Below are 26,445 nucleotides of genomic sequence, written 5' to 3'. Positions count from 1 at the left end.
GAAAAATCAAGGTTTGTTTGAGAAGGACCTCATTACATTACAAATGTAATGAGAAATCTGCAGTGACCTGATCAACTTCACAACCTTGGTACATCCCACAATCCTAGCAAAGATGACTGTACAATATTTCTAGGCGACAAATGCCAGATACAACCAAGACATTTTATTTCTCGTGATCTACAATGGTGAAGTGACACACAATAATTAGTTACCTCAGGATATTGATGGAGGGGCATAAACATAAGGCATACAGGCCAATGTGGTCAGCCATATGTTCAATTTATTATTTAATTAAGTCAACTTTTATACAGTTTAGTTTGTTTTGGGCACATGCTTACAACAAGGTGATTGGATAGCTCAGTCTGTACACGCGCCTCATGTCTCCAGTTCATTGGACCTGATGTTCTGTCCATGCGATCTGAAGTCATACTTGGCATGTAGAGGCCTTCATAATTAGGAACTTTCTGAAATCTGCAGGTGCACCCTTATCTATACTTTCTCAAGGCTTTCTTGCTCTAAACATACTATGTTCTCAAACCTTATAATTAGACACACAGCTAACAAGTATAAACATTGCATATTTTCACACAGTCTATAAGCATAAACATTACAGCTTACAGCTTCTAGTCATGTCAAGCAAGGCCTACAGAAATGCAATGGAAATTGTTCACAATTTGAATCCTGCAACATCAGGATTTATCACAAGCTTATGATTTCGACTTTATGAGAAATCAAGTGTTACATCAGACACTACAGGACTGAATCTTCTACAGGGCTGGAGCACATGCTCAGTATGTTATGCAAGATCTGAAGTTATGAATGATACTTTTAAAATGGTACATCAGCTTCATCCTTTCTTTTCCTATTGCTACTGCTGTAAATACAGATAAATTTTAACTGATATATTTCAGAAAGGATTGGGCAAGTCAATATATTTGTTAAGGTGAGTTGATGAGTACATTGCTTGCATGACATACACCAGATGAAAAACTCTTTTTATGCTGTGCCGACCTTTTGTCTCTAATTGTTTTGTATGATCTTTGCTTTTTACCTGCAACTGTATGCAACTGCCAAATTGTTTAAATGTGTGGTTACTCATTTTGTGGCCAGTTAAGGATAAGCAGCACTTTGGGCTGTAAGACAGTTGAGTTAAATTGTATAACTGAAACCACCCACTGAAAATCTAACAGTTAAGCTGAACTTATTGCTAACTGTACTTTTTCTCCCTTATCTCCCTTTGTTTCAGGTTCCTTTGCATCCTACTCTCACCACATACTTTGTGTTTAACTTTCCTTCTTAAGGAAACCTTATTGATTTTAAGGGGAAGGGAGGGATTAGCACAAAAAGAATTGCAGAAATATATCATATAAAATCCCAAAGGATTACTTCAGTCACAAGCAATTTCTTTAATCATTTTAAATCAAGAAACAAGAACTCATATTGTGATAACTCTCTGCATATTTTTAATAATTGTCCCTCCTGAACTGATGTTAGTGCCCAAATCAGCACTCTTTTGGACAGAACATTGTAATCTCTTATTTCTTCTTGTCAAGCAGTGTGAAATACATTAATTCTGTAGATCAGATTTTTCAATAAACATAAAACCAATGATGTCACAGCATGTGTGTACTCACTGCAGGAAATTTTGGCTGCTCTAAGAACCAAAGGTCCAGTTAGATCCAGCAAAATGTCCAATGTCCTAACATGAAGTTTTTCTCCAATACAAAATTCATAAGAGCCTGAGATTTCTTCTCACTTGCACTTGCTTTTACTAGTTGTCCATTCGAGTGATGTTCTATATTTTACAGGTCTCCAGCCTTGAGCACATTATTTGAATATCAATGGGCTTGCTGAGAAGCCTGTAATTAACAGGCAGGGATAGAATTTTAAAAATATGAAAACTGAGGTCTACTATCCTCTGACAAAGATGCAGTTCTGTCCCAACTAATTAACACTGACACTGAGTATGCTACACAGTAGCTAAATTGCAAGTAGGTTTGTTTGTGTTAATTGTTCTGTTACACATTATTTGTCTGTCCTGAATTAATTTAAGCAAGAACAGTTTTTGTTCTTTGGATTTCAATGAAGACTGTATTAAATATAGCTGCTTTCATTTCCTTTGCCACTTTTCCTTGATGTTGCAAAAAGACCAATTGCAAAAGAAAGAAGAACACAGTAAATTTTGGCTCAGTGGGAGACGCACTCACAGTTGGATTCCTTCTTTTTATATTTCTCATAAATGCACAAGTATGTTGCCTCCTGCATTTTCCTAATGATAGAAATTTAAAGTCCTAGACAACAATCAACACTACGGGGGCAAAAGTAGTGCAATTTTATTACCATAGAAATAAAACCAAAGGCTAGATTTGAAGCTGTACATCTTTCAACTTTATCTTAATTTCAGTTTTTACCACTTTTGCTTATCGTACATCAAAAAAATCTCAGAGTTCTCAAGTTATTACTGAGTATATCAGATGATTTTTAAATTAAGTATGAATAATAAATAGCGAGAGTGGTGATTTTCTTTGTGAATATGGTATTGATATGAGTAGCATGTTGACAGAGGATGCTGAATCCGAGGCAGGTTTTACTCAACCCCACACACAGAAGTGGCAAAAAAGGGCATGGGTGACAGTACCAGGCTGTTCTGCAGAACAGGAGTCAATTCAGAGAAAGATTGTGGGGGCTAGAGAAATCTGCACAGACAGAATGCAAACAGACTTCACAACTCCCACCGGATGCAGTAAATTTTCTGACATTTTATGAGATGACATTGTGGAATGTCCAGTTAAAGCCTTGACCTGCAGTGGGGCAAAACTAAAATAAGCATAAAATCCCCATCCAAATTAACAAGCCTCTAGCCCTTTCAGACATTTCTAGTTGAAGGAGAGGAAGAGGCAGCACTGAGATTACAATTTTGGTGCAGGCTTGTTTGAAAGATCAGGACAGGGTAGTGGTGTCTAAATGGGGTGAAATAACTGCCTTAGGGATTTAGTTAATAAATTAGTGAAGAAAAATATTGTGTGCCCCTTCTGTTTCTCTTTTATTAATGAAAATAACTAATGTGAGATGAAAATTTTATTAAGAAAAGAGGTTTATATTTGCCATAGTAAAGACCTTAATAATAAATATGGATGAGGATATAGGATTTTTTTTAAGGAATTAAGGAGGTGGTGAATGATCTCAAAGCAACATTCTCCACTCAAACTCCCCTTGATTTAAACGTTGCTACAAGAATCACTAATGCACTGTGGAGATAACAGATGTCCCTCAACTAAAGAAAATTACAGGGAGATCATCACAGAAGCACAGCCTCAGCACAGAGAGATATCATTATTTTCAGGCTCTAGCAATCTGCAGACTCTGCTGAAAAGAAATATAGCCACAGTCAGACCTAATTTACACTAGTGAAAATCCATGTTGAAGCAAATAATTTATCTTAACTAATTATTGTGAATGGAGGTTGGAATACATTCCAGAGCCTATAATTTTTCCTCATGCCTGAAAAAATGTAGTCTAATGGAATTAGATATCACAAGACCACGACCTTATAATCCTCTGAGAGGCTGGATAATGCAGAAATGTCTGCAAGAAAAGAAATCCCAACTTCTACTCTGGACTGTGGTTGGCAGATGGACAGCCACCACTAGCTCTGCACTACCTCTGGTGCTCTGGTGCTCTAAGCCTCACTTCACTGGAAGGTGTATGACTCCATGCATTCACAAGACAAGACTAGTTGCAAACCATTCTTATTAAGTATGAAAGATATCAAACCATTTGAGACTTCCAGAGAAATCAAGATTTTTAAAATATGAATCAGGGAAAAATACATACAGCAATGTTGTTTAGGCATCGGTTTGCAGCTATTTTAGAAAACTAAAGCAATAGGTACATTCTCAGATATGTAAAGGGCATCCCATTATATTCCCTTTTAAATAAGAGAGTAGGAAACAACAGTCACATTCTTCTTCCACACACTTTTATGTCCTTCCTAATATTAGTGCTGAATCTGCTTAAGTACCACACAGACCAATAAATTATTATTGACAATATGCTACATGAACAAGAAAATCACTACTTCAATCTACATTATTCACAGTGAGAAACACTGTATTGTTATTGCTTTGGCTGTTTTTGTAATTTTTTAGATTCCCAGCAGCAGCAGAGAAGGATGTATTAAACAGTATGAATGATTCGCCATTTCTTGGGTGCTATTACAAAACCTGAATTTTGACATCCTTTGCTGAGCTCTGTCCAGGCTCAGGAACCTAAAGGACTATAATTACAACAAACTCTTTATTCACACACACAGCTCCATACAGAGCACTACAGAAATCTCTACCACCATTGCAGCTCAGCAAAACAGCTTTTCACCACTCGCAGCAGCACTATATGGTAATTGTAAGGACCAAACACTGAACAATATATCCAGTGAAGCTGGGGGGGGGCAGGGACACAAAATATAAATTAAGATATTGTAAACTGAACTGGGACCAATGCCTGCAGTTAAGGTCCTTTATCAGGCTCCAGATTCAGTTGCTTATAATTTTAATTTAACCATTGAGCCAGAGGTTTTTCGTCCCAGAGGCGATCTTGAGTTAAAATTTCAGATCAATTTTTTTCCTCTGTTCCCAGAACAAGGGCATTGCAGGTGAGGTGAGTGCATTTGGCTTCAGGTGGTCTGAAAAGCCACCTCTTCAACAGGTTCCAGTTACCACTGCAGCAACAAAAGAGGCCTTGCAACCATCAGCTACTGCTGGGAAGGTTCACACAGGAACGATATGAAAATTAAACCTTCAGATTCATGGGTCTGACCACAAAAGTATTCCCACCAGTGCCATGAGTGTAAGGAAAATATATCATTCTTGGGCCATACATTATTGTCATCTGTTTTGTTGTTAAGTTTTGAATGAAGTGTTTGAAAATTAGCATGAAAGGCACTATTGAGATGTTGGAAATTACACTGTTCCTGTAAGAACTCAAAGGCTAACCAAAACTACAAGGCTTCAAATAGATTTGATTTGCCATAAAATTATGAAGGTCCTGGGTAAAAAGAGGAGACAATCTCAGGAAGGATCCATCTGGGGAAAGAAGCAGCAAGGACTCAGGGTGTTAGTTAAGGGCTGCTCTCTGTGGTCCCTGAGTCACCTTCCATGCACTTCAGAGAAGAGGTAGCCAAGACCTCAGGGCACAAAAAAAACCTGTATGGGAATAGAGAAAAACAGGGAAAGTAGCTGGGGAAAAAAATAAAAGGCCATCTATTAGCAGAGAGGAAGAGATAGATGGGGTTTGAGATAGAGCAAATAAAATAGAAAAGGTGTGAACTTGAATACTGCAGGTCAGGTGGGATGCAAGTGAATGGGTTGGAAGCAGAGTGGTGGTAAGGGCCAGGGCAGGATTCTGCAGATTGATGAGAGGAGACAGCAGAACAGGACGTGCAGCACAGAATGCTCCTCTGAAACTCAGAACCGGAGACAGTTGTTCTGAATTTCTTTATTCCTCTTCTGTACTGTTTTTCTCAGCCAGGCTGGAAAAAACAGAAAGCCTGTCATACCACACCATATGGGCCTATCCTGAGGGCCAGTCATCTGAAATCCGTCACACAAGTGTGAGCTGAGCGAGTGACTGGGAGCTGCATTGCATGATTATGCCTTGTGAGGGTCTGCTATAACTGAGGCACTCAGAATATTAATGGATTTTACAACGGCTAGAGGACAAATGAGGATGCATTTAAGTTGGCAGACCTTAGGAATAAGTCCAAACGTATTGTATGACCGAATTTCTGTGTATTCAGGTCGGTGGGGGCTTTTGTTTTTGTTAGGCATTAAAAACACAACACTAGTGTCATGAAAGCTAAAAGACATACTCAGTAGTTTTCTGTACATGGAATGAACACTGTAGAAAGGAGTATGTGATTCAAGGCAGTAACATGATGCATAAATGCAAAGCACTTGAATTTATTTTGCAAAGAAAACCTTCAATCTAGAATTTCACAACTTTCCCAAGTTTGACTTGCACTTTAGTATTGCCTTACTGGGTAATGGAATGAAGGAATTATGCAAACTGTGGTGCAGAGGCCATAGGGTTCATCTCATCACCTTTCTTACCAAAGTAGCACAAGACTTTTAACTAGTGCAAGCTCATTTTCAGAGTCAGTGTACCCCAGTTTTAAGCATTTGCTGGGAAATGCTTCTCTTCTGCTGCAAAGTCGTCATACCGTGTAAGGAGCAGTGGCTCCAGAGACGTGAAAACCGAGTGATCTGCAAAACCAGGCATCTCATCTGGTAGGTCTGGTTTTAAAAGTGCCAGTCTAAATGCTGGCACTTTTCTATGGGCACTAAAGCCATAGAGTGGCTTCTGCAAAACATGACAGGACCCAAAGAGGCTGTCTAGTGTCACAGGAGACTGCAGAGCAGAAAGTTATTTTTGGAACCATTCCTTCTTCTGCAGCCTATAATTACTTTTCATTTCTTCAACTGCTTCTAAAAGCAATTTCTCACCAGCATGGGGTTTGCGCTGTCAAATGATATACTTTATCTACCTATCTCAGTCCCATTTTTGTTGGTTTTTAGAGCAGAGAACCACAGGGGATCTCCTGAGCTAGTGTAAATTCTTATCTCATTATGGAACTCATTTCATTGATGGTTGAAAAGTGAAGACTACTTTGGATTTGGCATTTGGGCATTCTTTGACATCAACAAACTGAAGAGCCCAGAGAAAGCACCAACCAGAAAAATAATTCAATACAAAACAAACAAATAAACAAACAAACAAAAATGCACAAAACCATTTTTTTTCTTTAATTATCATTTGGACTTCTTCCACACCCACAAGCAAAACTTAGGAATGCTGTCAAACACATGTGCACAGCTCCCATTTCCCATTGAAGTTTCCAAAGAGTTTCATATGCTTAGTGAAGGGTAAATAATTTTCTGTGAGCCTCTTAATGTTTATTTGCAGATGTGTTAGAATCTATATGACCAGTATGCACAGACATTATTGCATTTTATTGTCCTTCAAATGTAAGTTGATTTAGAGAATAAAAATTGTTACACAAGTTCAGCAACAGCAGGCTTATTTTGCATTTTTGCAACACAAACACAACTGCTACAAAAACTGAATCATGAAATGTTGCTTTCATGAATTATGAGATATGCCTTCTTAGCATTTCAAAAATGAATGAACGAATAAGTAATATTTGAAAATGTGTCTTCAGTACATTTCCAGTTATTTTCTTTTGGCTTTTTAAATCTATATTGCAGTAATAGCATCATCACCACTCTAGGCATGCTAGGAATCAGTATCATCCAGTATGTGTCCTGAGCGTTGCTCTTTGAAATGTGTGTCTACCACGGCAATGGTTTAATGATTGCTTAATATATAAAAAATACCTTTAACATTTCATAGTATCATCATGCCACCTAGAGGTGGCAAATCACTGAGGCTCCCACTTATCCTCATGCCCAGAAAAAAGCAACGTCATTAGAGGTATAGTGGGATGGAGGCCTTTAAAGGTAACTTTTCACTAGGGTAGAGACAGTGCCATATGGTATGGACCCCATGGTGGGTAGTGTATCTGGTGATTCAGATCCCATGGGGGATAGCAGTGGAAAGTAACCCTCTTAGAAGGTGTACCTTTGGGGATTCTGGTTATGCATAACTTCTGATCCCAATCCAATAATACAGACTTCTTTCTGACTCTTCATATCCCATACAAAGCCACTCAGCTGAGCAGAAATCAGCCTGCCCAGATGCCTCTGGTTAGGTGCTTTAGTGGCAAGATTCATAATTTAAAAAATGGCAAATAAGCTGGCAATTATGGAGAAAGTCCCTAATTTCAGTGAACTAACACACCTCTTCAGTTACAACTCCCATTACGGAGAGAGGCCAGGAGAGATGGAAAGCCCAGCAACATGAAATATACTGTTTTCAAGAAACTGTCCCTCTGGGACATGGAGCATGGACTTTCTGTGTCCAAAGAGTCTATGTCACCAGCTGCAGAAGAACTGTGGGCCCATTTGCTATAGTTTGTGTCTGGTACTGAGAGAAGCATGAACTCTCCCTGCACTTACCTTTGGTCTCTCCTGCACAGACCTTCATCCCAGTTAGTGCCTAAGCTGATGAGAGAGACACTGACAGAGTTTTTCTCCATCACCTAAGTTCTTCCTCTCATTAAACAATGGAAATGTAACATCTGAGGCTGCTCCAACAGATTTTATTTCAATTAGGCCATGGGTTCCAGCACTGTTAGTAAAGGACAGGATATGTTATTGGCTGGGACTCATTAGGAAGTAAGTTAGGCATTCAAAAACCCACTGCTTATGCACAAAAGAAAAATAAGCAATGGACAATCTGTTGCTTTTCTACCCAGCTCCACTAGAAACTGCGCTGCATCTGGCACTCCATATTCACCTGCTTATGAAGTCCTACAGAGGAATAAACACTGTAAGGATCAATGCTGCTTGAAGCAGTAAGATGAGTCAAGTTCCATTTCAAAAAGGAAAATTTAAAACAAATCGCCAGTCTTGCACTCACCAGATGCTCCCCATCTGTCTTGACCCCTTGATTTTCCAATACTTTTCCTACTTCCCTGAAGTAACAGATCTCTGAAGAGGCACCAATTATTTCTCACAGAACTAAAGGATCATCACATAATTCACCCTGGAACTGGCCTCAGAAGGTCTCTCATCCAAATTCCAGCTTAAGCAAGGATAAGTGTGAGATCAGAACAGCTTTCTAATAACATTGTCTAGTAAGGTCTTGAAAACCTGCAAGGACAGAGACAGCACAGCCTATATGGTTGAATTTATCCACAGCTCCACTGTTCATTCAGGGAACAAGTTTCTCGTATTCAGTCTGGATCACCATTTTTCAGCTTATACTGCTTCCACCATGCATCTTTGTGCTGAGGCTGGCCCCATGTTTTCATAACTTGCTTCATAACTTTCATAACTTGGACTTTCATAACTTTGGTCCCTCCTGAAGTCATCTCGTCTGCAGGCTGAACAAGAGGGTCCTTCAGTCTCTTCCCGCAGGAGAAGTGCTCCAGCCCTGACCACTCTGAGATCCCTCTGCTGAACGTGTTCCAATTCATTGTTGTCTGTCTTCTATTGAGGCCCCAAAACTGGCTGTAGTAATCCAAGTGTTGTCTAATGAGTTTAGCTCATTAGCAAAGCTCAGCATTTGCTATAAATTTATTATATTTTTTAGCCCTTTGTACAGCATTTGCCTTTATTATCTCATGATTTCTGCCTCAGTGAAGCGCAGGAGATGTATGTGTTTCATACATGTGTGTAAACTCTTTCCTTAATAAGGAAAGCAAAAATAAAGAAGAAACGGAAGGACTACTGACAGGAGGTTGCTGTTGGAAACTGGCAAGAGATACGTGATTATGTTTAGTTATGATTCTCAACTTCTTTTACCTTCAGGTGATTCTTGTCCTGTTTTTAAGGATACAAGAAGAGTAAATTAAATAAGGGTATTGCATAGTAAAACTACTGAGAAAAACAGAAATAACTTTTCCCTGTAGCAAAAATCTATTGCTTGGTTTACTTTATGCTTTCTGTTACATATAAAACCTATGGCTGAATTTGCTTTACTATCTACTGTTATATTCCTACATCTAAAAGTACAGAACAAGCAAACGTCAGCATTGAAAAATAATACAGAAAATAAAGTCTTAGCTCAGTGCCCTTGCAAAATAGCATCAAAGGCATTCTGGAAACAACCCTAATCACTAGAAATATATGTCAAAAGTAGTAATTAGTATTGTAATTATCCTACAGTCTTGGCATCTGTCTTATATAAGCATTTAAGCCCCAAGAAAGCAGGTCAGCATGACTTCAGTTGACACTTACAAATCGATGAGACTGGAAGAACCAACCAAAACTCAGAAAAATATAATGTTAGCCACATCTGCTTTCACTTGGACAGTGTTACATGGGATGTTTTCACCAAGCTCCCAATACCATCTGTCTATGTTATCCAGCAATTCCTCCAATGTAGAATTCATAAGCTGCTTTGGAAGCAGGAGTTACTCCATTTCCAGTCATATCTCTAAAACAAGAACAATCATTTCCACTATGTTTTGTGCTGCATTCAGAGTTCTTGGAACACTAAGCACTCATCTCTCCTATGCTGGGAACCAGGGTGATTGCAAAGCCACCATGGGCCATACCAAGGAGGCTCTCTGCCCATGCCATGGTACACATCACGACCAACAAGCTGTGGCAGCAGGAAATGGAACTGCTGAAGCTACTATCTAAAGTAGCTCCATCTGTGGCTCAACCTCTTTGAGATACATTAGTCTTTCCCAGCAGAGAACTGTGTTAATGGAAATCAATGACTGTAGCATGATGGTTTGCAGCCCAACATAGTGGGGGTAGATAGACTCTGATTTGGGTTTACCTGGAGTACAAAGATCAGTCATTCCTGTGGCACTGGGAGGATATCTGTCAGCAGGGCAGAGTGACCATGTTCTCAGCTGCCCTTCCTTTGTCTGTGGCTGCACAGTCTACTGGGTTAGAGAGTGCCTTAGCATCCATATCCCATTTTGGTTTTCCTCTATGGGCACATGCACTTGTGTCACAGCATCTGGTTAATTTTGGCTAGTGAGGATAATTTAAAATTTCCTCTTTGCTGATTTTTTTTTTCTCTAAAGAGAAAGAATAAGATAAAAGACTCAAATAAAAACAGCTCCAGATCTGATGCCATAACAGATCTGCCTTTTTTCCAATCTCTGAAACTTCAAGTTTCTCAGGACTGTAAAACCAGATGCTTTAGAGCAATAATAGCAATAATAATTTTATTTCTAGTCATATAATTAATATTCTGGTCTTATTCATAAATGTTTCTAAAAACTCTGGAAGTTTGCTGTAAATATTGTAGGTTGAGGCTATCTGCTTTAAAAAGAGAAGTCCAGGCTTTAACCTCTCTCTATTTTTTTTTTCAGAACGATTAATTTACTTCAAGATTATCAATTTTATTTCGAGATTATCAGATGCTTGGCTCCCAATATAGAGCTATTGGCTCCCAATTCATAGGTGAAATTTTCCAAAAACTTGGTACAAGGCTGCTCAGTTTGTCTTGTTTCCTGAAAATCAGCCACTTTATTTGAGCAACACTGAGAAGTCACAAGTCCTGAGACCTCAAAATTGTCAGTAAAATTTGAGAAGGTTTTGGTATATTCTTATATATATATAAATAAAAGAGATTATTCATATGCATAATGAAATATGATATATTTATTAGATAAATGAGAAATTTATTAGAATGTGAATACACACTTCTCAAGAAAATTCATGGTCCTTTTGTTTCCATAACCATGGAAGCTCATTTAATTTCAGCTTTTACAGGATAGGCAGTTATGGTGTTCGGTTTCCTATTCCATGAGTTAATGCTAAGCTTCTCAGCAAGTGTCTGCCTTGTGAGTTAATCTTGCACTCATTATCTACACCAGCAAAATATACCCTTGTGACTGAAAGAAATGGCACCTTAACAGAAAATAGAAAAGCAGATGCCCACCGTGATGAGCGAAAACAACTGGAGCATGATGTTCCTTGAGGATCTCTTTAAATTGATACATAATGACAACCACCATCAAAACAAAGATAATGTCATAAAACAGCAATAGTGAGAAGGTGTAGTAATATTTGAAACAATAAAACTGAGTTTCTGAAAAAAGCCTAAATAAAGAACATACTAATACCATTAGGGAAAGAATTAGTGGAACTGGATTTCCTTCTAAGCAATCCTGCACTTTTTTGCTATAATGATGAGCAATCAGTTGAAGAAAAAAACAATTACCCTCGCCCTTATGTGTTGCAGGAAAGGATTTATAAAGAATCATTTGCATTCACAGTACTAGGAGGCTAGTGAAAAACCCAGACTGTTTCCACATGCACCACCAAATTCCCTTTCCAGTTAATGTGCGAATCTTTTATACTTTGTGATTCATCTCCTCGTGCATGCCATTCACATTAGCTGTCACCCAAAGAGAGATATAAGCACAGAGAGGTCCAATGGCAAAAAAGCCCAGAGACTCCCAAGCTTGTGACCCCTACTCCCTGCGGCTTGTCCTGACCTGACTTGCCGCCCCGCACAGGAAGGCACTCTTGTACAGAACTGATTAAAGGCAAGTTCTTCTATTTCTCACAAGGTGAAAAAAAACAGGTCATTAACAAGGCCCACAGTACCTACACAATTTTGCTAAAGTGACTGCACTGAAGCTCTACCCTGCAGCAGTGGCACCTCACATACTGCAGACAGGACAGCGGCAGCATTAAGGGGTGTTCAGCCCACCTTCATCTGCCCTCACCTCATGTCAGATTATCATGCTCACAAAGTTCACCTGTGCTGAACTAAGACCTACACGCCCATCACAACATCCTCTGTTGAGACGTGAGCATTTTTTTGACTCAGTCCTGATCTTCTGCATACTGTCCTCCTCCTCCTCAGCGTTTATCACTAGCTCCACCCTCCAAAGGGAGAGGTGATAGCTTGTGTAAAGTTAACCACCAGTAGGTCTCTCATCAGTACTCAGGAAGGAATTAATATAAATACAGTCTTTGGCTCTCTGTTTACTAGTGATAGGGTAAAATGTTTAAGTCCAACTTTTATTCATTGAGAGCACTATTCTAAGCTTATCTTTGTATTATCTGTTACTATGCATACAAGAAATATAAATTATCTGTGTGAGTAGTCCCTGAAAACATCTTGCCCTGAACTCTCTCAAAACATACCTTTTGCTCCTTTCTTCTGTCTCATCCACTTTGTAATCCTTTAATCTTTGCCAGCACAATGCTTTCTAAAAGAGTTATATCCATAAAAATAACAAAACCTCTTTGCGAGAGTGATATAAGTGAAACAGTAATACCAGAGAACACAAAGTAGTGCGAAAGTGCTCAAGAATGTTCATGCTGGGAGTAGCTAAACTCATGAATTGTTCCCCCTCTAATGTGTCAGGTCTATCACTCTCTGCAACACTGACCCATGACTGAGACAAAGAGAGAACAGCTTTGTGTTCTGTGTGTCAAATGTGAGGTCTGAGTGTTTGCATACAAAGTCAAAAGACAGAACTTTCCAGAAACATCTGCCTTATCTCTACAGTTGTCTGATTATTCCAAAGACCCTTTCATTTTGTCTGTTCTGCCTTGAAAACATGCTCGTATCTGTCTCCCTAGGACAGCAGATGCTGTCCCTTGTAAAGTAAGCTCTTCTACAAGCAGCACACACAGGGCACTGAGCTTCAGATGTATCCTCTATTCCTTGCAGTCACCAGCTAGCTACTTCACTATAACTGCTCCCTTCTAGCTTTCCCTTTCACACTGGTCCATACCGTTGTGACTTCTTCCCCTTTTGGTCTTTGCGCATACGTCTGAGCACTGACCAAGGGTACATAAACATCCGAGATTTTTATTTTGTCCACAAGGGTTTATGATCTTTCCCTCAAAACTCCTGCATCTATATAAGAGTGATTTTTACCTTTTTTTCTCTTTTTTATGCCCCCATGTAGATGGAAGTGTAGGAACAAGAGGAAGCCATTTATACCTATGAGTTTAAGGCCAGGGTTTAAACTTTTTTAAGAATTTAGCATATTTCAGTTACCATTTTGCACCCTGCTCTGTGCAGATGTTCCTCCCACCCTTACAGTGAAAATCAAAAGAGCGTAAGCATTTCAAAATGAATGTGTCAATTTGTTTTTTCCACAGGTACCTGGAGAATAGAGGTGGACTACCAACAGTCAGATCAAGGGATGGCCATCACTAAGGATTGTGCACTACTTCCTGCTAGGAAAATTAATGGAGGTCCCAGAGTGATGGCTACATATTATACTGACAGAAAATGTATCTCAGCCACCGAGAAGGTATTTCAAGATATATGATCAGCACAGTTTCTGGCTCATATGCAATTACTGGAGAGTGAACAGGCAGTAGGGTTTTACTGTAAAGGGTCTGAGAGCTGTTTCACGATGTACAAGACTCCAGAAGCACGGAGTCTGATACATGTGCCCTGGGCACACCCAGTAACTGTGGTCAGAAAAATTCCCACATTCCATCAGACCTGTACTACCTGTCTTGCATGCACCTGTGTACCCCAACCTGAGTCTGTCCATGTTCCAACATGTCCTCCAGGCTGGGCCACACCTGCTCCTGTAGCAGTCACACCCCCAGGGTCAACTGCTGTAAAAAAAATCTGATCAGGATATTCAGTCACCTTCTGCCAAATCTATGGGGTTTGGTACTCATTGTAGGAATGTGCCCTCACCACCAGGATGCATCCCATCCTACATGGTGATAAGGACCAGTTCTCCTCTTTAAGCTGGTTGCTGCAGGAAAAAAATAAAAAGTGGATGCTTTGCTAGTGGTTCACTGCCCTATCCATGGAGAAGGTGTGGGTGTTTGTCTATAGGAGGAAGCCCAGGCAAGACTGACATTTCACTGACCACATCCAAAATGCTGTGGCCATGCAGCTCCTGGCTGGGCTGGGCAGGCATCAGCTCACAGCACCACAGCAACGTCTCTGTCTTCAACAGCTTCATGCAGGTCCTCCTTGGGGCTCCTGATTTTTTAAGTGCTAATTTCACTATATTTATCAAGTACAACCTCATGAAAGAACTACTGTGCAGTCAGAAAAGAGGAAGTTCTTAACATAGAAGGATGAAATTCCTATGTTTTTGTGTGCTAGACCACTGAACGAGAGATATCACGTGAGTGAGTGAATTGAGTAGGTTGGTTTTTCCTTTGATACCACATAAATGAAATTAATAAGTAGATTCTTTGTTCATTCCAAAGCCATCTTTTATTTCAGATTTACTACAGTGCCAGTACAGAGACAAATTTTGTTATGATGTTCTCCAGCACAAGGTTAAATATTTGAATTGTCAGCCAAGAAACTAGTTGAGATCTTTAAAAAATATTTATAACTGTCCAACACAGAAGCATTGTAGTGTTTTCAGTACTAATTTGTTCCCTCTTTAAGGCTTTCAGATCATTCAAATTGAGACAGACATTATTTTTTTAAAGGATGTTTCTAATATGTTATTATATTATCTCTACAGAAACTGAACATTTATCAGTCTAGGCAAGGTTGTCAGCTTTTGGAACCACAGATATTTATGTATTATGCATTCCTATCAATCACAGCAGAGGTATCCACATTTTTCTTTTCTAAACAAAACAGATATACACATCCTTTATTATTCTCTTCTCTTTAGACGCTTCTAACATACAGGAATTGCTATTTTATATCTTAACAAGTGGTAGTGTAACATATTAGAAACCACTCTGGCTTGTCTAGGCTAGAAATTATAGCCAGATTTCCCAGACATCAGAAAATAAGGTACTGTAGCAGCTTCCTTAAATAGAGAATTGCAAACACAAATCCAAAGCCAGGTGGAGATGGAGATTGAAAAGTTTACAGAAGGATTTGCAACAGCACACAGAGGGACACAGACATGCAGGAGACCTTCTCTAGTTATACAGTCATTATATGTATTGCTATATATGGTGCTGTAATAGCTCCATAGGGCTACCTTCATCCTCCAGGCTGTGCCTTCCCTGCACAGTGCTACTGCGTGGAGAAGGATGATGGTGTGGACGTGCCTCTCTGAGTGCAGACTTCAGGAGAAATCAAATCAGCCCATGCCTTCAAAGCAGCTCCAGTGCTGCCATGCCCCTGTGCACATCCAGCCACCACCCTGTGTCCCTGTGCCCTGTCACGCAGTAGGGCCATGCACCTGGCCCTCGCTCCCCAGGCAGCCCTGCTGGCAGTAAGGCGCTTTTTGGAGCCACTGGGTGTTCTCCACAAACAACCTTAATTAGTGAAAGCACCACTGATAATCAACAACGACAGCCCTAGTAATATCCAGCTATAACCGTGCAATAAACAGATATCAAATCTTTCATATTACGTAAGTGAATCAGTAGGTAATAAGAGTCTCTTAAACCATCAGAGCGGCATTTTAAATAGATTACTGAGACTTTAAAAGTTATTTGATGTGGACTTTATCTTCCAACACAGTGTATTCTCAAATCTTTGCACTACTTGCAAAAGCACTGCCAAACCTGCTTACTATCAATACAAGCAGCACTACCTAAGCCAGTAGTAAACAGAAGGCTCAATATCAGCATCACGTACAGTAGGCTGTGGGACTGGACAAACAGGAGAATGAACAGCAGCCTTCGAGCAAAGAGTTCCAGGAGGGGTAATGGAATAGCATAAACAAGTAGGAAATGATCTACAGTTTAAAAATGAGTGAACTATTGGTCTACCTCCTAAATTAAATAATGAGTATTTTCTTTCTAATTAATTATTCATGAGGCTTTCTATTGAATCTTTTCATGCCAAATCTCTGGTTTACACTTAAACACATTATACAATAAAATCTTCTCTCTATTGATCACATTTTTTTTCCTAAAAGAGCAGGTTTTATTGCTCATGAGTAGATAAGAGATGAGGTTTCACCCCTCACAGTGAAACTAGAATATCAGCATAATCCTTCTTAATGCTTTCTTTCTACTTTAGCTGTGTAATCGTTTCCAAAAATATCTGTGTGACTAGGGATCTAAGCGAGCTCAACAACAGCTCCAATCGATTTCAGTTGTTCACATAGCTGTATGACTTAAGAATATATCTTTTATCCTTTTCTGAATTGCTAACAGAGTCCCAGTAAAATCCTGTAGGACTTTATCTGTTGGTGTGAAACTGACTCCTGATTAATATTAAGCTGCCAGTTTAAAGATGGGATAATACAATTACCTAGAGCTAGTTCTTGTAGCCCTACTTACACCTGTGAACACAAAAAAATTCAGGAAACATTGAGAAAGAGGGAAAAAAAAATCCAACCAGTGTGATGAGTGGATACATATATTAGTGTTTCCAAATTACACAGCTGAAGTCAATGGGAACTTTTATGGAAGCCTCTAGAAAATCTGCATCCTTGGCCAAAATTGAAAGATAAGTACTCATCCAGGGCATTATTAATGTTAATATATGATATCCATGTAATTAAAATTAAAGACAATCTTTAAACTGTAATTTTTAGAGTACTACAAGGCACACACGAAGGTGAGAAGCAATTTTGACTGACAGGTTACTGATTTATGTAATTTTAACTATACCAACGTATACCAAAGTTTTAAGTACTAGTGACACTATCACTAAGTCATCAGAGCTAACAGGTGCAATTAAAACACGGGGAACCAAAAGGTTTTGCTTTCTATTTGATGTGGAAAATACAAATGATGTTTTCATTTAGAGTGTTTCCTGATTTTGAAGTTTACATTGTGTTGGGTTGCACATCTGGCCTCTCAAAAGGCCCCTTTCTAAGAGGAAAGTGCCTCTCCCCTGCCATGCTGACAAGAATCATTAGAGTCCTGGAGTAATGTAAGGCCAGAGGGAAACTATATTGCTAAATCACACCAAGAAAACAGTGACTAAGCACTTTTTGTAATTAATTGCATAGATGATGCAAAGAAAAGGTGGCTATAATCAACATTTGCCACTAAATAGCTATAAAAATAATTTTTGATATTAAGTTTAGCTCTTTGGTTTAATTGTGATCAAGTATTTGTCACATCCTGAAAGCACTGGGGAGGTGGTCTGCCTTCGTTCCTGGGAAAAGAACAAGCTCTTACAACAGTGTGCTACCCTACTTAGACCATAGCAGGGTTCTACATCGCTTTCTTTCATCTATTTCTTCAGTCTATTCACATGATTTTCAAAGTACTTCATCCTGTTTTGCTAAGTGTTCCATCATTGATGACTCCCTTTCAAAGAGTTTTCCAGGAAGTGTTTGATAGCAGAGTTGCCTACAACATGAGATTGTACATTAGCAGCACAAAACCTCTGTAAGTGAAGAAAATTCTCCTATATGATGCATTATTTTTATCTTTAAAGAAAATATCACTTCTGATAGTTCTTGGTTTTCCTACTATAAATCTACCACATATACAAACTCTCTCAAGATGTTTTTCAGTGAGCCTGCAGGACCATATACTAGTTTCATGGACCATCCACATTGCCTCCTTCGTATTTATATTTGCCTTTATGTTCACAATGGGGTTTTTTTGAAGAAAGAATTGGTTTTACTTCAGTGGTATTGCTATCTCACACTGCTGACCTATATTTCTATACTTGCCTTCTGCCTGTTTACAATAGAACATTAATCCTGGGGAGAGTGAGAGACCCACTCAACCTGACACGCATTCTCCCAGTTTGCAATATAATCTGTATGTAATGTTCCACTCCAACTGTGTTTTTATGACCAGTGTGAAAGACTTTTAGGTAGATTATTAAGATTTTTATTCTGTGATCATTAGCTATATATATCTAAATATATATCATAAAATAGGCTTCAGACAACATAGTTATAATAAAAAGACCAACGTACCCTTTTGTGCATCCATTTGCAATTATTCAGATACACGCTTCTCAGTTTATAACAGATCATTCAAATATTTGTTTAATATTATATAACAGGATGAGGTTTTTCATCCTCAGTTCAATCACTGTCACTTAAAAGGTATGTCTCTTCTGTGTCCTACATCTGAGTACATTTCAAATTAGTATTTTTTGTGATGATCAATGTTAACAACTTTTTGTGATGATCATACATCTAACAACCACCTCCCAACTGAACTTTTGCTGTTGTAACTGGATAATTTCTGCTTAAGTTATTTAACTTTCCACCTTTGTTTTTCCCAATTACTATTAAAATAGGCAGAAAAAAATCCTTTAGGGAAAAGATCTTTCAACATTATTTCCTAATGGTATTTGTGAAACAAGTACACATAATCCAGTTCTGTATCAACATTATGTAAGTGGGCATTAGTTAAGTGTATACCTGAATATAGGACTATAATGTAACAATAAATCAGATATTTCAAAAGCTGTTATAAATTTAATTTCGAACAACACAGATTTGTCAATATAGTATAGAAATTACATTCTACAAGACAAAAACAGTAACAAGGAGGTTAGTGACCACATGGCATATAAAGGATTGGAGTACCAAGCCCTTCGTATTTTTTTAAAGAAGTATGTGTACTGCCATAATAATTTAATTCTTTTTTCTCTGGTAATTTTATAATCTTGGATCTTATTTAAAAAGCTCATTTTATATATCAAACAGAACATAAAAATCTGCATGGGAACTGCATATTCTCCTATTTAGTACAAAAAAATATATTGAGTATATGCAGTTCTGATAATTTGAGATGGAATTTAAGAAACAAATTAAATACAATCCGTCTTCTTGATATGAGAAGATTACAGTAACTATCATGGTAGAAGTAATTTAACATGTAACGATTTTCTTCTGTCTTAGAGATGTTTTGAGAATTATTCCTAGTGTCAAACAGAAATAAATCCTTAAACTGGCTATAATAAACCAGTAGGAGTTTCTACTGTGTCTGCAACATTTAGCTGAGACAGTTACTTTCCTTTCTGGCAGATGCTTTATGAGTCACATCATTTAGTACACCAGAGTTTTATTGTGAGGCACGACTGCATGCTGCAGAAAAGGTCACAATATTCATCTGGAGGAAAGAAATCCACCTGAGGATTCCTTGACAGTGCTCTTAGCTCACAGCTCTGTAGCAAAGAGCAGAGTTTTCACTGCTTTGAGGAAAGTTTGGAGTCTGCTCCCTCATCCAGCACACCTCCAGACAACTACAGGATAAACAAATGTCTGTCCAGGCAACACTATTGCCACTGTCTGGTCTGCCCCTGCTCTATCCCAGACCTCTGAAAAGGAAGCTGCATATAAGACAGCACAAGCCCTGGGAAGGAACATTAATTTTTGGAAGCAGTTAAAGAAACACCACCAATATACTTAACTCTGCTTTCTTTCGTGTTTGATTCAAACAACACTTTTGGACAGGAGACAGGGAAAAGTCAGTGTTGACAGAGAATTTTTTGTGGTCCACAATAGAATGTTCCCTCTTTCCCATTTCAAACTTGATCTTCTCCCTCCCAGGACAGGCACTGAACAAGCCTGAGGCCAAACTAGGACACAAAGTTCCAGCCTGGAAGGAATTCTGTTCCATAAAGCAGGTGGTTGGAAATCCTCCCTGTGTCCTCATTTCCGTGACATCTGTATTCACTTTTTTTAAGCATCAGTCAGACCAGGCTCCTCAGAAGAGATAAGCTGCAGATCTCAGAAGGACTCAGGCATGAAAATGAAGCTCATTTTATGCAAGTTGTTTCTAACGTTTTCTTTCCACGTAGCAGATTTTGCACTGAATGTGGCTTGACTGACTGCAATATGCTGTATAACTGAAAAATGACAGCTGTCAATTCTTAGACAAACTAACCCAGAACATAGGAACCCAACTCCTCCAGGAGTCTTCATTTTGGGTTCCCACCTCATAAGGCTGATGAGACCCATGCCCAAGACTTCTTTGCTTGGTTCCACAGGGCAGAGCTGTACAGCCTAACAAGCAGGGCATTGTCATTGCTAGTAGGAGCCCACAAACTTTGTATTATGTCTGGAAAGCCTTGGAGCTAGGACATGCTTGTATTATCTTGGACTGCCTGAACCTTTCTTTTAGCTAGGTGAGCTGTAACAGAAATTGTTTAGCTGCCAGGTGAATGTTACTTAGTTTGTTTAAGTTTTAGCTTAGCTTTGTAGGTCTGTGTACTGTAAAGCCTATTGTTAAAACACTTCTATGATTTCTGTATATAATAGATAGTAGAGGAGCAGTAGCTACTTTGTGTAGAGCAGCTATGACGTGGAATAAAACTAGTGTAGAGGATTATAGAAGCAACTGATTATAGAAGAGGTTCTGTAAGGGTGGAGATAAGATGAAACCAGAGACTCCTGGGCTATAAGCAAATCACTAATGATCAATTACTGCTCATTAAGCCCTTTGGAAGGCCAATAAAACTGGCTCTTTAGAGATAACAAAGGGAGCAAGGAACAAATATTTAACATGAGTAAATAAAACATACTATATATAGTATATTTAGATATAAAGTGGAATTGTGGACCGATGAAGAAAGAGTAATGTGCAGTATGTGCTAAGAAACATATAAAAATAGCCCCACACTGACCCTAGAGTGAGGTGAAAGAAATCCTCAGCAGCACCCTACTTCTTCCAGTGAAGAACTCGGGACACTAACAACTCATCATAGCTCTCTCTCCTGCTTCTTGAGGACCAACAGAAGGGTGAGCATAACATTGGAGAAAGGGGTAGACATGAGCAAATTGGTTTGTACTAGTATCAACTGCATCATGACTTGGAGGGAGCTATAATAATTAAAAAATTTGAAGTGTTGGTTTTCTCAAAATGGGATTAACAATAATGCTTTGATTAGACTGCAAATACCTTAATTAATTCTTGGATTGATATGCAAAGTTTTGTTTTTCAGCTCATATAAATTTTGTGATATGGGGTTTTTTGTGTATTTTGTACTCATAATTCTTAATTGTAATTGTGGATGCAATGCAAAAATAGGTTTACAAAGTTGTTATTCTCTGGAGCATAAGGTCTACACGATGACAAAAAATACTGAGTACATGAGACAGAAGTTGAAGTATGAGTTAGTACTAAACCAAGCATATTATCTACAGGAGGCAGAGATTTCAGAGAGACAATCGTGCTTATTGCTTGGAAGAAAAAATAAAGCCTCTTTGGTTTAGAGAAGGTGAACAATTTTTATTCTGACAACTCTGTTTTCCCATTAGTAGCTTCCCAAGGCATTCCCATCAGATTGTTGACAGAAATGTGGTTTTGTAAGTATTAATTTCTAGAGGGGGTGGCTCTGTCCCTTAGGCCATAATTTTTGTCACAATAGAAGCAGCTTTTTACATTGCTAAAATTAGTCTTTCAGTTGACTTTGCTAGCAGAAATACGACAAATGCTTCTGAAAATTCTTATTAAGCAAATTTCATGGAGATACTTATTTAACTTCTTGACATTCTTTAAAAAAATGCGAAACACAGAGTATTTTTCTGAGGTATATGACACATTTAAATAACGTCTCACAGAAATAACAGGGTGTAGATGAGAATGGTCAAGATGACAGTAGCTTTACTGTAATACATACCCGTGTTTCCAGTACCATTTCTAGCATCTAATACAGTCCACCTGAATCTTCTGCCTGTTTGCATTTTGATTTTTCTAAATAACAAAATGGACAGGGGGAATGGAGAACAGAAGGCCCAATAAAATCAGGTAGAAATTTTTCTCTTGTTCATATAAAGTCTCTTGGGGCTGCTGTTGGCATATCTTCCTGTCCATATTCACCTGCCTGTGAAATACTACTTGTGAAACCTGAAGTCCACATCTGTACTTGTTCTGTAAGACCTCTCATTCCCACTTCATTGAGTTAGCCACTACCTTCACAAAAAATAATCCTTATGTGGCTGGGGTAGTGTCTGACAAAGAAACCAGAGAAAAGCTCACTGATCATAATAAGCATATTTTAAAAGAAGTTGAAGGGACAAGGAATATAGAAGAAAGAGAAGAGGAGCAGAGAGAGCAGGGTCAGTGCTCTGAGGTCTGTAAGAAGAAAGTGTGAAGGGAAGAGACTTTGCGACTAGATCATTTATTGTCCAATGATCAAAAACAAGACCTTTTGGAAGGATTATGTCAGTTAATAACAGCTCGCAATCATTTCTGAAGAACTCATCCTTTCAGTGAAACTCTTCTTACCCAGACAAACCAGCACCTTGCATTGTCCAAATAACTTCCTCTTTTGTCTTCTGTTTGGTGGCCAAGCATAGCAATGATGGCCAGTAATATCATACGCATTCAAAAGCCCTGAATAAAACTCCTGAGAAGTCTGAGAGGCCTGATAGCACTACAGACAGTCAAGTCCTCTATGTCATTGCCAGGCTGGCACCAGAAGTCATTTACTCACTTAAGTAGCCTATTCATCTTCATATCCCCTACTTATTGCTCTCTGTCATAATGCAGTACAAATTCTTTTTCTGTGATTAATTATAACATCATAAATGTATCACTAGAAAAGAAGTTCTACCCTTCTTAAGGGAGCACAGTTAAAAAGATATCAAAATTACTTCTCCTAGGCTAAACGTTAACTTTTATTTCTGTCTGTGTCTGCTGGTTATTGCTCACATTATAATGAAGTTCCTGTTTTCAAAAGGAAAACAAAGAAAAAGACAAAAAATACATTCTGTATGTCAACTAGCCTAGAAGAAAAATTATACTTTACAAGCTCTTCCAGTGCTGGACGATACGAAGAAATATCTACCAAGAAATCTGCGTCCAGAAAATTTATGTTTACAATGGGTCAGGAAGGATAAAGCAGGACACAAATACCGTGCACATTCAGTCAGACTTAGTCAGATGGGGACTGAGCAGAGCTCAGAGGAAGAGATTTAAACTAATATGGTAGTATTCACTGGAATAAGTGGAGAGCATGGACATAAAGAGGTAGTGTGGCTCAACTGATATGTAGTAATTCCTTCAGCTGCTGTGACTTGATCATCTGTTTGAGTATTTTCACAGTAGGGGTGATTTTTTCAGGTATTGAACTCAATAAATGTCTGGCTATGACAGTGGTGTGATTATTCAGCTGTTGGAGTGAGTTGCTCAGAATGCATTTGGGGGTTTGTAGTCTTTCTGAGTCCATAACATTGACTGGTTCACCTTTCTATATTTTCCACTATTATTAGGGTTTATATTTCTCCTTGCAGCTTATTTTTTAATTAGCTAGACAGTAGCTGTAAAGACATCACATAAATAGGAACAATAGTCTGGTATGGTTATGGGTAGAAGTTCTGTAGCTTATTTTCTCTCTCACAAGCAGTTCTAAATTTCCAAATATGGTTGCATCCCAAATGTGGGAAAAGGATACAGTGGTCTTGGGTTTTTTTAAGTGAAATTTAAAAATAGTTTCATTGGGAAGATCTACAACATTTTTCAGGTATATAAACCTCCAAAAGAGATATTCATCTGTCCAGAATACATCAAACACCTCTTGTTAACCTCCTCTAAATATGACAGGTCAGCTTCATGGAATGGAAGCAACTTCAGCTAGAATTACAAAGCAAAAAATATCATCCTACCTGACTTATGGATGTTTGTAAATTCTTCTAAGAAAAAGCACTAGATGTAAGGGAATGACACTCAGGGCTTGTAGACCATAAGGATGTATTCAACATAGCCTAGGCAGATTTCAGTTCAAAGGTATTATGGTCTGTAAATAAATATTTCTTAAATTTACCTTTTTTTCCTAGCCTCATTTTGAAATTGTATTGGGCACTAACACACAATCTAAAACACAGTACCCATTCCTGTGAGCTTCAGACTGTGATGTTTCCAGTTGTTGAGGACACTCTACAGACATAAAGCACTCCCAGTAAGACACCATTACTTTTGTGCAATGTTTGTACCTCCCCACAGCCCAAGGAAAAGTACACTTATCCAAATACAAAATACATCAATCAGAAGCTCAGAATGTAGGTTTTGCTTTGGGCCATTGACTGAAATATTTCTGTGTGCTTTACTTTATGCTTTTTTTCACTGTACCTGAATGTTCTTCACAGAATAATTCAGCAGCAAGTATTTTGTCTTCCATCTCATGCAAAATCACAGTATAGCTTACCTGTGAAATGCTAGGAAATTAAAATCCTGCATATTTCTCTATATCAGACAATAACTGCCTTGGGGGATATTTTGGCCTCCTGGTAGGCAGTGTCATTAGCAGAGTATGTTCCCAGAAACTAAGTGAGCAATAGTGTCACATTTTTTTTGTAATTTAAGAAAAGACTAATTAGAAACAAAGCAACAAGCTTGAATGCAAGAGGAATCCAGAGCAGCCTTCACAAATGCATGCACAAGAGCTGTCTCTGATCACAGGGTAACTTTATCTGCTGAAACAGCAAGGAAGGCTGAACGGTATTATCATCTCAAAAATGGAAGTGTCACTCTGTAAATAGATGATAAACACCAGCTGAACAAAATTATTTTTATTTAGCATTAAAAAATCATGATGTTTTAGCTCCATGTGTCTTCAGTGCCTTTAATTCCCACTTAAAAACCAAAATGGTAGGTAGCCAAAAAAATAGAAAATAACACCAAGAATGTAAAAGCTTATAAAGTTACATTTTCCCATCTCCTATTGACACTATTACAAGTAAGAGTTCCCTCTAGGATCATCTTTACTGATCTTCACATGTACATTGAAAACTAATAAGACACAATGAAAACCTGAGACATCTCATATATATATATATGTATGAGTGTAGTTCCTTTGAAAATATTAACTTTAGAGGAAGGAATCCAAGAGAGGATTTGGCTTTGGCCAAACTGGGAGCAGCAAATGGAAAAATGTTTCAGCCATTACAGACTTTCAGCCATCCATGTGTCAGTCTCACTTAAGACAACAAAAATTATTCCCTTTCTCATGTTCCTCACTTTCCAAACACTTTCTAAGATGATCACAATGAAGCATGGACAGGCTGGACGAGCCCAGTGATTTATATAGGAAGAAAGAAGGTAGAAATTACTGTCTCCTCCAAAAAGTCACTCGTTCCCTTAGCTTTGAACCTCTGTATGTATATATTTGGCTTGTGACTTCACTCACTGAGTACCTTATGAAATGCTGTTTATCTTGGTCTGTAACTTCTAGCAACATGTGTTTCTCACCAGCTTACATGCCCAGTGCTTCCCTCACAGTCTTTACAGATAAATCACTTTTCAGGAAAGAAAACTAAAGCTGCCAAAAGTTCTGGAGCTTATGCACAGTAATGGTCTGGATATTCCCACTCTGTAGAAATTGATAGCAAACACTGTCAGCAGCACCGTCTGAGCACATGAAACAAGAGAAACATCACAGGAAATAGTCAAGTAAAGTTCAAGAAAGTTTGTTGACTTTATTTGATCTGTCTCCTGAACACCTCTTTTTTTTTTTGATCAAGTTTCACTGAAGTTACTCTGAATTGTTTCCAACCAATGATGGTGCGATTGTATGGGAAAACCACGGATTTAACAGCGACACCTGTATCTGCGACTTTGTGAAGGGTGATATTGTTTCCTGATTCTGGCAAAGCTGACGTCAAGTCAGCTACCCCTAAACACTAAGGACCCAGTACTTCACTCCCAAGAAACTATGCTTTGTGCAGAAATGCCATGATAGGGGCAAAAAATACAGGACAAAGCTTATATTTAAATCATGCTACTGCATGCCCTGCTTTCAGGTAGAAATGCATCTTACTCTGGCATCACTGACATTAGGATTAACTAGTCTACTTGATGATGTTTTGTCATCTCTAATGTATAAATCCTCAAAGATGTGTTGATTTCCATCCTGAATACCTATGCAAACTTGGACTTCAGAATAAGCCTCCAGCACAAGATCTCGTTTATTATGTTGTCTATCTGTGAAGATTGCACACAACAAAGACAGGCTTTAAAATGCTATAGTCAGAACTTTTGTTTCAGATGCTAAATCTTCCATGTACATTCCCCTAAC

General features: G+C 38.5%; 1 protein-coding gene across 4 annotated transcripts in view; it reads left to right on the top strand.

Annotated features, from left to right (window-relative positions):
* STEAP4 (STEAP4 metalloreductase) overlaps window positions 1–26,445 on the top strand; it is a 63,552-nt gene that overhangs the window by 11,643 nt on the left and 25,464 nt on the right. Inside the window, exon 1 of one of the 4 annotated variants that reach the window (XM_027684673.1) lies at window positions 13,729–13,864. The exons of 2 other annotated variants lie outside the window; for them this stretch is intronic. In XM_027684673.1, coding sequence (XP_027540474.1) covers window positions 13,754–13,864 — 111 coding nt within the window. In that variant the 5' untranslated portion in view covers window positions 13,729–13,753. Of the gene's footprint in view, window positions 1–13,728; window positions 13,865–21,004; window positions 21,170–26,445 lie in introns of those variants that run through there. One more of the 4 variants, XM_027684676.1, reaches the window with a different exon arrangement.

The sequence above is a fragment of the Neopelma chrysocephalum genome, unplaced genomic scaffold (genome assembly GCF_003984885.1).
Source record: "Neopelma chrysocephalum unplaced genomic scaffold, ASM398488v2 Primary Assembly neopelma1_67, whole genome shotgun sequence".
NCBI classification, from domain to species: Eukaryota; Metazoa; Chordata; class Aves; order Passeriformes; family Pipridae; genus Neopelma; species Neopelma chrysocephalum.
This window is presented reverse-complemented; position numbering and strand designations above follow the sequence as displayed.